This window comes from Barbus barbus, assembly GCF_936440315.1.
Source record: "Barbus barbus genome assembly, chromosome: 2".
Classification (NCBI taxonomy): domain Eukaryota; kingdom Metazoa; phylum Chordata; class Actinopteri; order Cypriniformes; family Cyprinidae; genus Barbus; species Barbus barbus.
In genome coordinates, this window is record NC_136730.1 from 2,051,213 (window position 1) to 2,065,470 (window position 14,258).

General features: G+C 42.3%; 1 protein-coding gene across 7 annotated transcripts; it reads right to left on the minus strand.

Annotated features, from left to right (window-relative positions):
- Nucleotides 1–223: 223 nt before the first annotated feature.
- On the minus strand, nt 224–13,790 carry tox4b (TOX high mobility group box family member 4 b). Of its 7 annotated transcripts, none has more exons than XM_079431112.1 (9): nt 12,999–13,790; nt 11,913–12,011; nt 10,126–10,383; nt 9,756–10,016; nt 8,168–8,473; nt 6,621–6,701; nt 5,201–5,749; nt 4,293–4,447; nt 224–1,413 (listed from the first exon to the last, which is right to left on the minus strand). In XM_079431112.1, exons 1-9 carry the CDS (start codon nt 13,098–13,100, stop codon nt 1,356–1,358), a joined length of 1,869 nt encoding a protein of 622 aa, XP_079287238.1. In that variant the 5' UTR covers nt 13,101–13,790; the 3' UTR covers nt 224–1,355. The 7 variants fall into 7 exon arrangements, with proteins under 7 accessions (XP_079287238.1, XP_079287240.1, XP_079287237.1 ...); XM_079431114.1 differs by having other exon boundaries at nt 13,656–13,747; XM_079431111.1 differs by having other exon boundaries at nt 8,168–8,476; nt 12,999–13,741.
- Nucleotides 13,791–14,258: the final 468 nt, after the last annotated feature.

Genomic DNA, 14,258 nt, shown 5'->3' on the forward strand with positions numbered 1-14,258 from the left:
TGCCAAGTGTTTAAAAAGATAATTAAACGAACATTTTATGAGCTAAATGATGTGTTATAGTGCTAATACACTGCACTGTGACAGCTCTAAATGAACAGGCATATTTTACTTGACCATGCTTTAAAGCAGGCTTCTTCATCTGCTCTCTCCAAGGCCCTTATGTTATAGTTAATTATAAATAATTGTGATTTTAAGTGTCAGAAATGCATGCCCTTCAAGTATTGTGGGACAAAAATAAATATTTACATGTTTATTTATTTAGCATGTCAATTAGATTAGTTAGATTGCTTTAACATATGAATAATCTGAATAATATTAAGTCTATCTTTTTCCCCTTAAAATGATTGTAAAGGTTATAACTGAAGAATCATCCCAATAATAGATAAAGAAACGTCACTTCGTTTCATTTCTTCCATTTGATTGTTTATTCAGCTCATAAACTCCTAAAAGAACTGAGATGATGTTACAGCAGAAAACACTCATATTTTCATGAGCAGCTGAACGTATATGGTCTGTTTCTGTATAAAATCTCTCCACAGCGTCACAGTAAGATCTGAGAACAGAAAAGGTATTAAAACACTCTTTACAAACATTGAGCTCTGCTTCTCAGTTATGCCACAAAGGTCACGGGTTCGAGTCCCAGCGAACGCATGAAAGGATCGAATCTAGAGCTGGAATGCAATGGATAAAAGCGTCCGCCAAACGCATTCATGGACATTAAATATACTCTACAATTGTTAGCGTAATAAAATCACAATAAATATGGCAGCAAACAGAGCTGTTCTGATTTCGCAGCCGTTAGTCACCACATCAACTCTAGTTACCATGCTCATTTTTGCCCTTGTTCAAAATCAAATCAAGCGAGCGCCCAAAGCAGGAATATTCACACGAGTGATGTCATGATTTTAAAAGTCTGCATCATTAGCTCAAGAATCGGTTTAGTGCTCAGTCTCACACACACACTCAGCAGAAACAGCCTCTTCAAGCTGCACAAAGCTGGATTTGATGCGTTGTTTCATTGTGAAATATTTCAGATTGCCATTCATAACCCAAGCACAGTTTCTGTACTTACATAACACGTGTTTCTGCTGTGAACAAACACACCATCCGTTCATATACACTTACATTATTGAGATCTCTTTAAATATTCATTTTTCCATCCTAAACTTTTTTTCTTTTTTAGAAATCCCGAGATTTCCGCTGCTTGTCTGTCAGTCTGTGCATGAGAAGCAGCGTTTAACAGTTTGACGTCGAGTCTTTGATGGGTTTTTCTGCTGTTCTTATTCACGCTGAGGGTTCAGTGTCCACACACACACACACACACATCTGTCCGTCTCAGCCGTGTTCTTGTGTTTCTATGTGACGGTGGTTGAGTTTTGTCCTCTGATGGCGCACCAGGCCATGAACACATCCCTGCAGACATCAGACCAAACATCAGTAACAGCACAAATTAATACAGATGCTCTTAATACACTATTTGGTATTTGGTTTTCAAACACTGTAATGTGTGTGTGTGTGTGTGTGTGTACCTGCAGTGAGTGTGTGTGCGTGTACCTGCAGTGAGTGTGTGTGCGTGTGTGTGTGTGTGTGTACCTGCAGTGAGTGTGTGTGCGTGTGTTTATGTGCGTGTACCTGCAGTGAGTGTGTGCGCGTGTGTTTATGTGCGTGTACCTGCAGTGAGTGTGTGTGCGTGTGTTTATGTGCGTGTACCTGCAGTGAGTGTGTGTGCATGTGTGTTTGTGTGTGTGTACCTGCAGTGAGTGTGTGTGCGTGTGTTTATGTGTGTGTACCTGCAGTGTGTGTGTGTGTGTTTATGTGCGTGTACCTGCAGTGAGTGTGTGTGCGTACCTGCAGTGAGTGTGTGTGCGTGTGTTTGTGTGTGTGTACCTGCAGTGAGTGTGTGTGTGTGTGTGCGTGCGTGTGTTTGTGTGTGTGTACCTGCAGTGAGTGTGTGTGCGTGTGTTTGTGTGCGTGTACCTGCAGTGAGTGTGTGTGTGTGTGTGTGTTTGTGTGCGTGTACCTGCAGTGAGTGTGTTTATGTGCGTGTACCTGCAGTGAGTGTGTGTGCGTGTGTTTGTGTGCGTGTACCTGCAGTGAGTGTGTGTGCGTGTGTTTGTGTGCGTGTACCTGCAGTGAGTGTGTGTGTGTGTGTGTTTATGTGCGTGTACCTGCAGTGAGTGTGTTTATGTGCGTGTACCTGCAGTGAGTGTGTGTGCGTGTGTTTGTGTGCGTGTACCTGCAGTGAGTGTGTGTGCGTGTGTTTGTGTGCGTGTACCTGCAGTGAGTGTGTGTGCGTGTGTTTGTGTGCGTGTACCTGCAGTGAGTGTGTGTGCGTGTGTTTGTGTGCGTGTACCTGCAGTGAGTGTGTGTGCGTGTGTTTATGTGCGTGTACCTGCAGTGAGTGTGTGTGCGTGTGTTTGTGTGCGTGTACCTGCAGTGAGTGTGTGTGCGTGTGTTTGTGTGCGTGTACCTGCAGTGAGTGTGTGTGCGTGTGTTTGTGTGCGTGTACCTGCAGTGAGTGTGTGTGCGTGTGTTTGTGTGCGTGTACCTGCAGTGAGTGTGTGTGCGTGTGTTTGTGTGCGTGTACCTGCAGTGAGTGTGTGTGCGTGTGTTTGTGTGCGTGTACCTGCAGTGAGTGTGTGTGCGTGTGTTTATGTGCGTGTACCTGCAGTGAGTGTGTGTGCGTGTGTTTGTGTGCGTGTACCTGCAGTGAGTGTGTGTGCGTGTGTTTATGTGTGTGTACCTGCAGTGTGTGTGTGTGTTTATGTGCGTGTACCTGCAGTGAGTGTGTGTGCGTGTACCTGCAGTGAGTGTGTGTGCGTGTGTTTATGTGCGTGTACCTGCGGTGAGTGTGTGTGCGTGTACCTGCAGTGAGTGTGTGTGCGTGTGTTTATGTCCGTGTACCTGCGGTGAGTGTGTGTGCGTGTGTTTGTGTGCGTGTACCTGCAGTGAGTGTGTGTGCGTGTGTTTATGTGTGTGTACCTGCAGTGAGTGTGTGTGTGTGTGCGTGCGTGTGTTTATGTGTGTGTACCTGCAGTGAGTGTGTGTGTGCGTGCGTGTGTTTATGTGTGTGTACCTGCAGTGAGTGTGTGTGTGCGTGCGTGCGTTTATGTGTGTGTACCTGCAGTGAGTGTGTGTGTGTGCGTGCGTGTGTTTATGTGTGTGTACCTGCAGTGAGTGTGTGTGTGCGTGCGTGTGTTTATGTGTGTGTACCTGCAGTGAGTGTGTGTGTGTGTGCGTGCGTGTGTTTATGTGTGTGTACCTGCAGTGAGTGTGTGTGTGTGTGTGCGTGCGTGTGTTTATGTGTGTGTACCTGCAGTGAGTGTGTGTGTGCGTGCGTGTGTTTATGTGTGTGTACCTGCAGTGAGTGTGTGTGTGCGTGCGTGTGTTTATGTGTGTGTACCTGCAGTGAGTGTGTGTGTGTGTGCGTGCGTGTGTTTATGTGTGTGTACCTGCAGTGAGTGTGTGTGTGCGTGCGTGTGTTTATGTGTGTGTACCTGCAGTGAGTGTGTGTGTGTGTGCGTGCGTGTGTTTATGTGTGTGTACCTGCAGTGAGTGTGTGTGTGCGTGCGTGTGTTTATGTGTGTGTACCTGCAGTGAGTGTGTGTGTGCGTGCGTGTGTTTATGTGTGTGTACCTGCAGTGAGTGTGTGTGTGCGTGCGTGCGTGTGTTTATGTGTGTGTACCTGCAGTGAGTGTGTGTGTGCGTGCGTGCGTGTGTTTATGTGTGTGTACCTGCAGTGAGTGTGTGTGTGTGCGTGCGTGTGTTTATGTGTGTGTACCTGCAGTGAGTGTGTGTGTGCGTGCGTGTGTTTATGTGTGTGTACCTGCAGTGAGTGTGTGTGTGTGTGCGTGCGTGTGTTTATGTGTGTGTACCTGCAGTGAGTGTGTGTGTGTGTGCGTGCGTGTGTTTATGTGTGTGTACCTGCAGTGAGTGTGTGTGTGTGTGCGTGCGTGTGTTTATGTGTGTGTACCTGCAGTGAGTGTGTGTGTGCGTGCGTGTGTTTATGTGTGTGTACCTGCAGTGAGTGTGTGTGTGCGTGCGTGTGTTTATGTGTGTGTACCTGCAGTGAGTGTGTGTGTGTGTGCGTGCGTGTGTTTATGTGTGTGTACCTGCAGTGAGTGTGTGTGTGCGTGCGTGTGTTTATGTGTGTGTACCTGCAGTGAGTGTGTGTGTGCGTGCGTGTGTTTATGTGTGTGTACCTGCAGTGAGTGTGTGTGTGCGTGCGTGTGTTTATGTGTGTGTACCTGCAGTGAGTGTGTGTGTGCGTGCGTGTGTTTGTGTGTGTGTACCTGCAGTGAGTGGCCACACACTCGTTGCTGCAGTACTCTCGGTCCCAGTCTTTGCTCTCTATGGGTGGGTTGTTGCAGCCGGCACGGACACACACACTGGGAGCGTCTGTAGGTGGAGCGCCTGGAGCCGGAGACACATTCACCTCCACCTCCATCTGATTACCACACACACACACACACACACACACACACACAGAGAGACACAGACAGACAGACACACGAACAGTCATTATAAAATAAAAGCTCATCTTTTTAGTTAAGGTTTGACTTTGATTATTCTTATTTTAAAGGGGTCATGAACTGAGAAATCAAAATTCCCTTCATATTTTGACATTTTATATATTTATTATTGTAATAAATTATTAATAATTAATAATTGTAATTATTATATACACTACCCTCCAAAAGTTTGGAAAGCCCTAGAAAAGTGGGGTTTTGGACAATATTGGCATGAATCCTCTTTAATTGGTGATCATTTTGCACTGATAACGGACAACACAAACTACAAAAACATTATGACATAAAAAGTTTATACATTGAAAAAAATGAAATTTTCTATTCATCAAAATATCCAGTATTAGCAGCTATTACAGCTCTGCATAATCTGGGCATCCGAGCTGTCAGTTTATTCAAACATTGACACTGAATTGGTAATCAGTTGTTGAAGCTGCAGTATTAAGGTGTGCTGACCCAGACATCTTTTAAAAACCTGGGCCAAGATTAAAGCAGTAACCAGGCATCACAGCTGGCAAAGGGGCATGTCTGACTTTGACAAAACCACACTTTGCCAGGGGTGTTTCCAAACTTCTGGAGGGCAGTGTATATTATATAAATGTATTATTAGTTAGCATCAACAGGTTCTTCAGCAACAAAACCTTATTCGTTCAGAACAGGATCTTCGCACTCACCCCTTCTTCAGTGACCTCCTCGGTTGCCGTTGGCGACAGGTCCGTTACTATGGCAGCAGGGGGTGGCACCTCGGCAGCCGGCAACTCGGCAGTGGTTACGATGATCGGCGCGCTCACGCCGCTCTGCGCGACCGGGATGATCTTGATCTGCAGTGGCGGCGGCGGCGTTGCCATGGCGATGACACGCGGTTTGGCCTGCAGAGGGGGCGGAGCCGGGGAATGCAGCATCTGCTGCAGGCGCAGGGGAGGGGGTGTGTTCTGCATCTGCTGGAGCGGCGGGGGTTGCCGCGGCGACTGCAGCTGCTGCTTGGAGATGAGGATTTTGTTGACGGGGGGCGGCGCTGGGGGCGGGGCCTGTGGTTTGTGTGCGCCGGTGCGCGAGCGTGTGGTCACCTGTGGCAGGTCCAGGATGATGTTGGAGGTGCAGATGTTGGTGATGGTGTTGTTGTCGGGGGCGTGCACCGGGATGCGGGAGGAGCGCGGCGGCGTGATGGGCGGAGCCAGCTCTGGAGGAGACATCGGAGCGTCCAGCACTTCAATAGTCGGCTGCTGCAGAAAAACAACACCATGTTAACAAGGCTTCTCTTAAACATACTCTACAGATCAGGGCTGTCAAAAAACATTTGAATTTAGAATATTTGATAAATGTCATATTTACCTGTGCCCCTCAGCAGAAATATACAGAAATTGAAATGATCAAACACTAAATACTAAATTAAATATAGATGTAATTTTTTCCTCTTTGTCATTTGATTGATAAGACATCGCAGCAGCTGGTTATTAGGTTATTTGGGCTGTTATTTCTTTAAGAGCTGTCGCTGCTGAACGTGACGTGGATGCATCGTATTTTCTCTCAACTCTTTTGACCATTTCTGACACACTTCAGGTCATAAAGTCTCTATTAATGAGCTGACGAGTTGAATCGAGTGTGTTAGATGAGAGAGACAGGGCTGGGCTGCTCCAGGACAGTTTGGAAAACCATTTCAGAGACAAGTTCTTAAATATGATTCATATAAAATATATTACTTGTCTTTTTGGTAACCTCATGCCTTAACAAATATTGCTAATATTTAAGAGCCACATGTGCTCCTGGAGCCATCATCTGTAGAAGCACAGAGTCAGCGTTACAGGAATAAAAGACTGGATGTGGCACAGCTGGCATTCTCAGCGCTGTCAAAATAAACGTCCCCAGACACATCAGCCAAACTAAAAAAGGCTCATATATCGGACAATAATTGATTTTATTTTTTAGCTTCAGCCAGTTTATGGGTCTGCGCTATATATCTGTTGCATACTGAGCTGTGTTCAAATTTGACGAGTCGAGACCATAATACCAGCTGCAAATATGCTTTTAAATCCTGTTTGGTTAGTCAATGTTATTGGTAATAGTATTGATTATTGCTGCTCATCTGAAGCTCACCTGCGACAGCTGACTGGCCTTATAAGCCGCCAGGGCTTTCAGATACTCCTTCTTGGCAGCTTCTGTCTTCCTCTTGTACACCTGAGAGAGAAAAACATTCAGATCAGTCAAATGCACTTAGTCAAAATCCTGAGGTATTCAAATAAATGTAATAAGACCAACAAATCCAATAACGTTCAAGAGAAAAGACACTTCATTTTTAAGAAAGTACTTTATTTTGTTTGCTTTTATTTTACAATCAGTTTTTTTTTTTTATATTATATCTAAATTAATTTGGTATATTTTAATTATATGTATTTATTATTGAATTATCTAAAATATAGAAATTAATTTGATAACACAGGGTTCCGACCCATTTTCTATTTTAAAAACATACTTTTCCAGACTTAAAAGACCATATTTAACACAAATGGTTCAAAGAGCATTATTTTCAGCTTTATATTTGGTATCCAGTACAGTATATTCAAAGTGATCACATACAGAGTCCCTAAAAAATTAATCTTAAAAAAAAAGTGCCCTCGAGACACTATTCACATGCATATGGGAAGTTTTTGCATGCTCACACATTACAATTTCTAGTTTTATATAAGCTTTTATCTCTTTTGTGCATCACTATAAATGAGAGCATGGATGCACATCAATTAACAGATCTACTAGCTCAAAATTTGGCTCTTCTTTATTGCATAACCTCTAATATCAAGGCATAATGTCAATTTAACACATTGTCTGTGGCGGCGCAGAAAACCAAACGGACTGATGACAAAATTTGCCAAGTTCAAGGGTCTACAAAAAAAGACTGGTACTGTAAAAAAAGTGTTTAAAATGTGGCTTTCATCAGAGCAGTATGCACCATTTCTCTAACCCATGCTATGTGATGACCAAGAAAACACACTGTGACGTGAGCTGATATATGGCCCATGTTCATCGTCCTATATGCTAAGTTTAATGGGTTCTCGTGCGCACATGAAAGTCTGTATATTTTTGCAACGGTCCTTGAGGCTATGTAATATGGTGCTAAGAATACTGTGAGAAGAAACCCAAAATGGTTTTAATAAGCATTTTGCATAATAAAAAAGTGCATATTTAACAATCACTAAACAGCTGCCATGAAAACACACTTCTTGCACAAAAAATGTATTTCCTTAGTGCTGCCAAACTATTATTAATCGCACATACACACAGATACATGTATATTTAAGAAAAGTGTGTTACATTTATATATTAAATACATTTATATATAATATAAATGTATATACATGTAAATATTTTCCAAATATATACTGTATGTGTGTAAATATACACAGTACACACACATATATTATGTAAACAAAAACTTTTATTTTGGATGCGATTAATCGTTTGACAGCACTAGTTTTCATTAAATTCTTAATTTTCTATTATATAAAATAAATAAATAGGGGCAAATTCTTAAAAAAATATTTTCCCATACTTATGGAACACTTGAATCAAACCCCAGAGCGCGCAGGAGCCGTGAGATCCTGAATTGTGGTGAATAACGAGAGTAACTCTGGCGTGAGGAGGTGTACCTGTTTCTGCTCCTCTCCCAGACTGTCCCACATGGACGCCACGATCTTGGACACTTCTCCGAAGGTGGCGTTGGGGTTCTGGCCCTTGATGGCGGCCTGCGTGTCTCTGAAGAAGAGTGCGTACGCAGACACGGGCTTCTGCGGCTCGTTTGGGTCTTTCTTCTTCTTGCCCTTCTTCACACCGGATCCTTTCCGTCCGGGAGCAGCGGAGGATTGTGGGACGGCCGGCTGCTCCGCCAGAGACGGAGAGAGGGAGATAACAGCCGGAGACACGGACAGAGACACCGGAGAGTCCACCAGAACGCTCTTCTGACCGCAGAGAGACCACACACGGGACACAGATCAGGCCACACCTCAAGACTGATCAAATTAAGCTGATAAGAATCATTCTTAAATGTTAAAACTAGTGCTGTCAAATGATTATCGCATCCAAAATAACAGTTTTGGTTTACATAATATAAGTGTTTATTATGTACGCATAAACACATGTATATATTTAAGAAAAATGTTTTTATATATTAAAGATACTTTTATATAATATAAGTTAAATGAATATAAGCATATACGTGTATATATTTTCATATATACTGTATGTGTGTGAATTTCTATAAATATATATATATATATATATATATATATAATACATATACACCATATACACAGTGCATATGTAAATAAAAAGGTATATTTTGGATGCGATCAATCGTTTGACAGAATAGTTAAAACAACTAAACTTACAATATATTGAAGAACATTTGAGAACGTCTAAAGAATTTTTCAAGAATTGCACTTTTGAACATTCTTACAAACTTCTAAAAATGCATCTTAAGAAATGGATTTCGGATTTCGTTCTTTTTGCTTAACATAGTTTTAAAGACAACATTACAGAAAATTATTTTCTTGAAAATCATCATGAGCTTTCCCTAAAACATTTGATCTTTTCTTTAGACTGCTCTAAAGAGACTTGAGAATAATCTGCATTATTCAGTATAATTAATATAAAAAGAATTAATAAAAACCTCAAGAATAATTTGTATTGCTGTAAATAATTCTTAAAAACCTACATAAAGTAAAAAACAAAAACTGCAATGTACTGAAGATCATTTTTGAGGATTGCACAAACTTGTAAGAATTTGTCTTTAGAAACATTAAAAAGTGTTTCACCTCAAATTAATTGCTAAAAAAAATTATTTTGTAACATTGCTCTAAAGAGAAAATAATTACAATTCTTGAAATTATTTTTCGGAAAAATCATCTTAAATAATTGTCAATGTCTTAAAATCAATCTCACAATGTTTAGTTTTAAATCTTAAGTTTCTCTCAAAAACGTATATTTAAAAAAAAATATATATATATAGTTGTGTCTTAAACCTAACATTATTTTCCTAAAAAAAAAAAAAAAAAAAAAAAAAATGCACTTGAGAAAAAAATAAAAAATGTAATTGCACTTACTGATATTTGTACAAAAGTTTTTTTTTTTTTTTTTTTTTTCAAATTTAAAAGTGTATTGCAACCTTCTTAAAAACTTCTTTAAAGACAAAACCTAGGAATGATTTGAATTGCTGATAAGATGAAGCAGCAGCCGCACCCGTCTGAAGTCGTCCACGTCGTCGTCCTGCAGCGAGTCGGACGGAGAGCCGGCGGAGGACAGCGGCTGGTCAGGGGACTGTGGGCGGGGCAGGATGGTGCCGCCGCCCAGACTGAGGCCCAGCTGCGCACTGAGCTCTGATTGGTCGATGGTGGTCAGCTGGTTGTGTCCCAGCAGGCTGTGGTTGATGTCGCTCAGCGGGACGTCGATGGTCATCGGAGAAGAGCTGCTAAACTGAGAGCCCATGGGGTGACCGAGATCCTGCCGTGACAAAACACTGTCAGCACACCGCAGCTGATTCACTAAACATTACGCCTATGAGAATCCCCACAAGGATAGCGAAACAAGTGTGTGAGCGTGTGTTTCGCACCATTCCCAGTGCAGATCCCAGCATGGGTCCGCCGCTCTGCTGGCTCATGAGACCGAGGTGCTCCAGACTCTGTGACGGTGCGTTGACGAAGGTGGAGGCGAATGACGGATCGTTTCCTCCGACCACAGCGTTCCCGGGAACACCAGCTGGCCCGCCGTCACCCAGCTCTCCGAAATCAGACACCACATCAGAGACGCCCAGCGCCGAGTCCGGGTCCAGGTCCAGATCCTCATCGCCCAGACTGGGAGTGTGAAACGTCTGCAGACACCAGAACTCAACTCAAAACAGCTCAGCAGAACCCAAAAACATCCTTAAACCCAGACGTTTAGATCAGCATGCGTTAAACTGATCAAGAGTGACAGTAAAGACATGTATAATGTTACTTAAGATTTCTATCTCCAATAAATGCATCTCTTTTGATCTTTCTATTCATTTGTGAATCCTGAAAAATAAAACGTTTTCAACATTGATAATAATCAGAAATGAGCAGCAAATTAGAGTGATTTCTGCAGACTGGAGTAATGATGCTGGAAAGATCACAGAAATACATTACAGTTTAACACATATCCACAGAGAAAACAGCTGTTTAAATTCTAAGAACATTTCTATGTTTTTACTGCATTTTTGATCAAAGAAAGCTTTGATGAGCAGAAGAGACTTGTTTTTAACAAACATTATAAAATCTTTCCAACCCAAGCGTTTGAACAACAGTGTAATAATACAATAAACATGGTTTGTCTGTCAATATATGCGTTCCTTTTCGGAGCTTGAGATACAGTGATGAACTGCTGTTTTAAAGGAAAGAGCTGCATGAATGCCCTTTAAACGAATCTTTCTTGAGGCATTCATTGCCAAATCAAGCAAATTTCAGAAACGTCCCCTGGTACAGATATACACGAGCGCTTCAGGCGTAGAGCCTGGGTTATACTCGCCGCGTTTAGCACCAGTGTGAAGGCGCGCGGTAAACATGATGAGAATATTAAGGAAACGATGGCGGACGGAGGCTTTGGTTTTCAAGCTAAAGAGCTCTTCTTAAACCAGACGTTACGCTATGGAGGCTTTCTTTTTTATTTATCTGATTCCTCATGTTTCCAGCATGCTGTCATTTATTAGTCGGTATATAATGCAGCATGTGGTGCATGCCATGCCTTACTTGTTTTTGTTAATAAACCTTATGCAGCTAGTTTGTCATTGTAACCTACTGTTTTATTGTTGTTGTGCTTTTAAATTAAGAATAAGAATAATCCATCTTTTGTTTTAGTGTTAAAAAGTGAAAGGTATGTAGATGCAAGCAAAACAGACCATTATCTTTTCTTAGATCAGGAAAGCATCCAAAGCCCGGCTTATATTAGAGCAAAAGAGGAACTCCCTTCACAAAATCCTCAAATAATACTGAAGAACGGGTTGAGTGCTAACCATTTTCTGACCATGTAACTATAAGCTATGATCAAAGTCCATCAGCATGCATTGATTAATCCCACGATGCAGCACAAGGAAAAAATAATATTGGGACGAAATCGTGTGCTCGTGCGAGCGCCTGAGAAAGTTAGAGACCAGCGGCAGCATTATTATGATTGACAGCTCTTTTAGTAAAATCTGTTGACTTTAGCGATCTTGGGATGCATTATATGCCACAGGTAACTGTTCAAAAACCGTGAAAAGCACTTTTTCCCCTAAAGTTGGCACGCTTGTAACTGAAGAAGTATTGAAGATATCTTAATATCTTTTCAGATAACGTTGTAATGTTAGTACGGCAGAGGACGAGATGATCTGAGACGGGTCCTGACCTCGGCGGGGAAGCTGGAGGACAGTCGCACCTCTGAGGAGCTCAGGAAGTGATGCGGCTCGCTGCTCATGGCCAGGTAGCTGTCACTTCCTCCCGGGAACTGAGGACCACACAGTCACACACACACAGTCACACACACACACACAGTCACACACACACAGTCACACACACACACACACACACACAGACACACACACAGTGTCACACACACAGTGTCACACACAGTGTCACAGACACACACACAGTGTCACACACACAGTGTCACACACACACACACACACACAGTGTCACACACACACAGTCACACACACACACACACACACACAGACACACACACAGTGTCACACACACAGTGTCACACACAGTGTCACAGACACACACACAGTCACACACACACAGTCAGTCACACACACACAGTCACACACACAGACACACACACAGTCACACACACACAGTCAGTCACACACACACAGTCTCACACACACACACACACACACACACACACACAGTCTCACACACACACACACACAGACACACACACAGTGTCACACACAGTGTCACAGACACACACACACACACACACACACACACACAGTGTGTCACACACACACACACACACACACACACAGACACACACACAGTGTCACACACACACACACAGTGTCACAGACACAGACACACACGCCGGATCTGATGAACAACTGCTCTAATATGAAAAAGCTTATTTACAATTTGATCATGTGCAATACATTCAATTAAAATAATCACCTTTTACTACAACACTTTTGGGGTTCACTAACAACTACCATGGTAATACCACGTTTTCACCTCTGTATCCTTTCAAATATTAAATAATTACTAGCATCTGTACCAGACGCTTTCATCCAGAGACATCAAACCCAACAGAAGAGTCTCAGCTAGCCTCACTGTACACATAGCACGGCTTTATTATTATATCATAAGAAGCAGCACATAGAATAGAATTAGAATAGAGAAGCTAGTGTTAGAGAACCTATACAGAGCCATTTTTGTAAAAAAACTAAACAAAAAATGGCTTTCAAAAGCACTTATATATTTATATGGTCACCTTCTGAACGGCGTCATATCCGTTAAACGCCTGAGGATCCATGAACTCCGGGTCACCGGGCCCGGTTCCGTCCGACAGATCCGAGTAATAGTTAAGGTCCATGTCTCAGACCGACACCGAGAACCCGCGGACCGCCGAACTACCGCACATCGGTCCAGAGACAAACAACGACGCGGCGTGACGTCACTACTGCGGTAACGATCTCCGCTAAAACAACCGCCTTCGATCCTCAGCGCGACACTAGCGTCAAACACGACACGCACCGCGCGAACCGAACGCGTCTGTGAAGCGTCACGCGATGTTTTCTCGCCGCAGGAACCGCAATCGATCCGAGACGCGACCAAAACAACGCGAGCGAGCGGGGGTGCGTCCAATAGTGAAGTAGTGTTTTACACATAACGGGATTAAACACAACAAATACACAGAACTAGAGACAACAGACCGACAGTTCGTTATTAAATCATTCATTTAGTGAATAATACCCCCCCTCGCGCGCTAATGGTTTGTCCTGTGGCCTAATGAAGAGTGTCTTACAGCTGTTTGTTTCTACAACACTTTAAATGACATGATATGCTCTGATAATACAGTGAGCGTGTGTTTAGAGTCGTATCTCTGGAGGTGTTGGGAGCGGAAGCGGGGTTTGTTTTGTCTTCTTACCTCCATCCTCCACACGCTTTCTCTCTCTATCTCTGTTTGTGTGTGTGTGTGTGTCTGATCAAAGCGATTCTCACGGTAAAAACGCCAAGGGATCGCGCATCCTGGTCTTCCGGGTTGGAGATGGAAGGCCCCGCCCCCTCACACGATCACCACGGCAACCACAGTTTCCGACAAAATGACATTTGACTATTTTGAATATTTACTTTTTATACTTTGTATGCTTTACATTTTTAATTTGTGTATTTTGTACACATTTAACTTTTTCGGTTCTTTTTTTTTTTTTATAGTGTTTTGAAGTTTGTCTTTGTTTTTCATAATAAAAGTCCCACTGATTTGGTTTTGTGAAGTTTTGTTTTTAAATATTTCTCAGACATATGAATTATGAACAGTAACACCACAAACGCATTAAAATGTAAACAAATTTGATTTCATATGATTTCATATAAAAACTTGAAAAAAATTTTTTAATGAAAAATAAAACTAAAAAAAAGTTTGTTTTGCTTAATATATGTGTACTGTGTGCATTTATTATGTATATATATATATATATATATACACACATTCACTCACACACATAGCATATATTTTGTAAATATTTACATG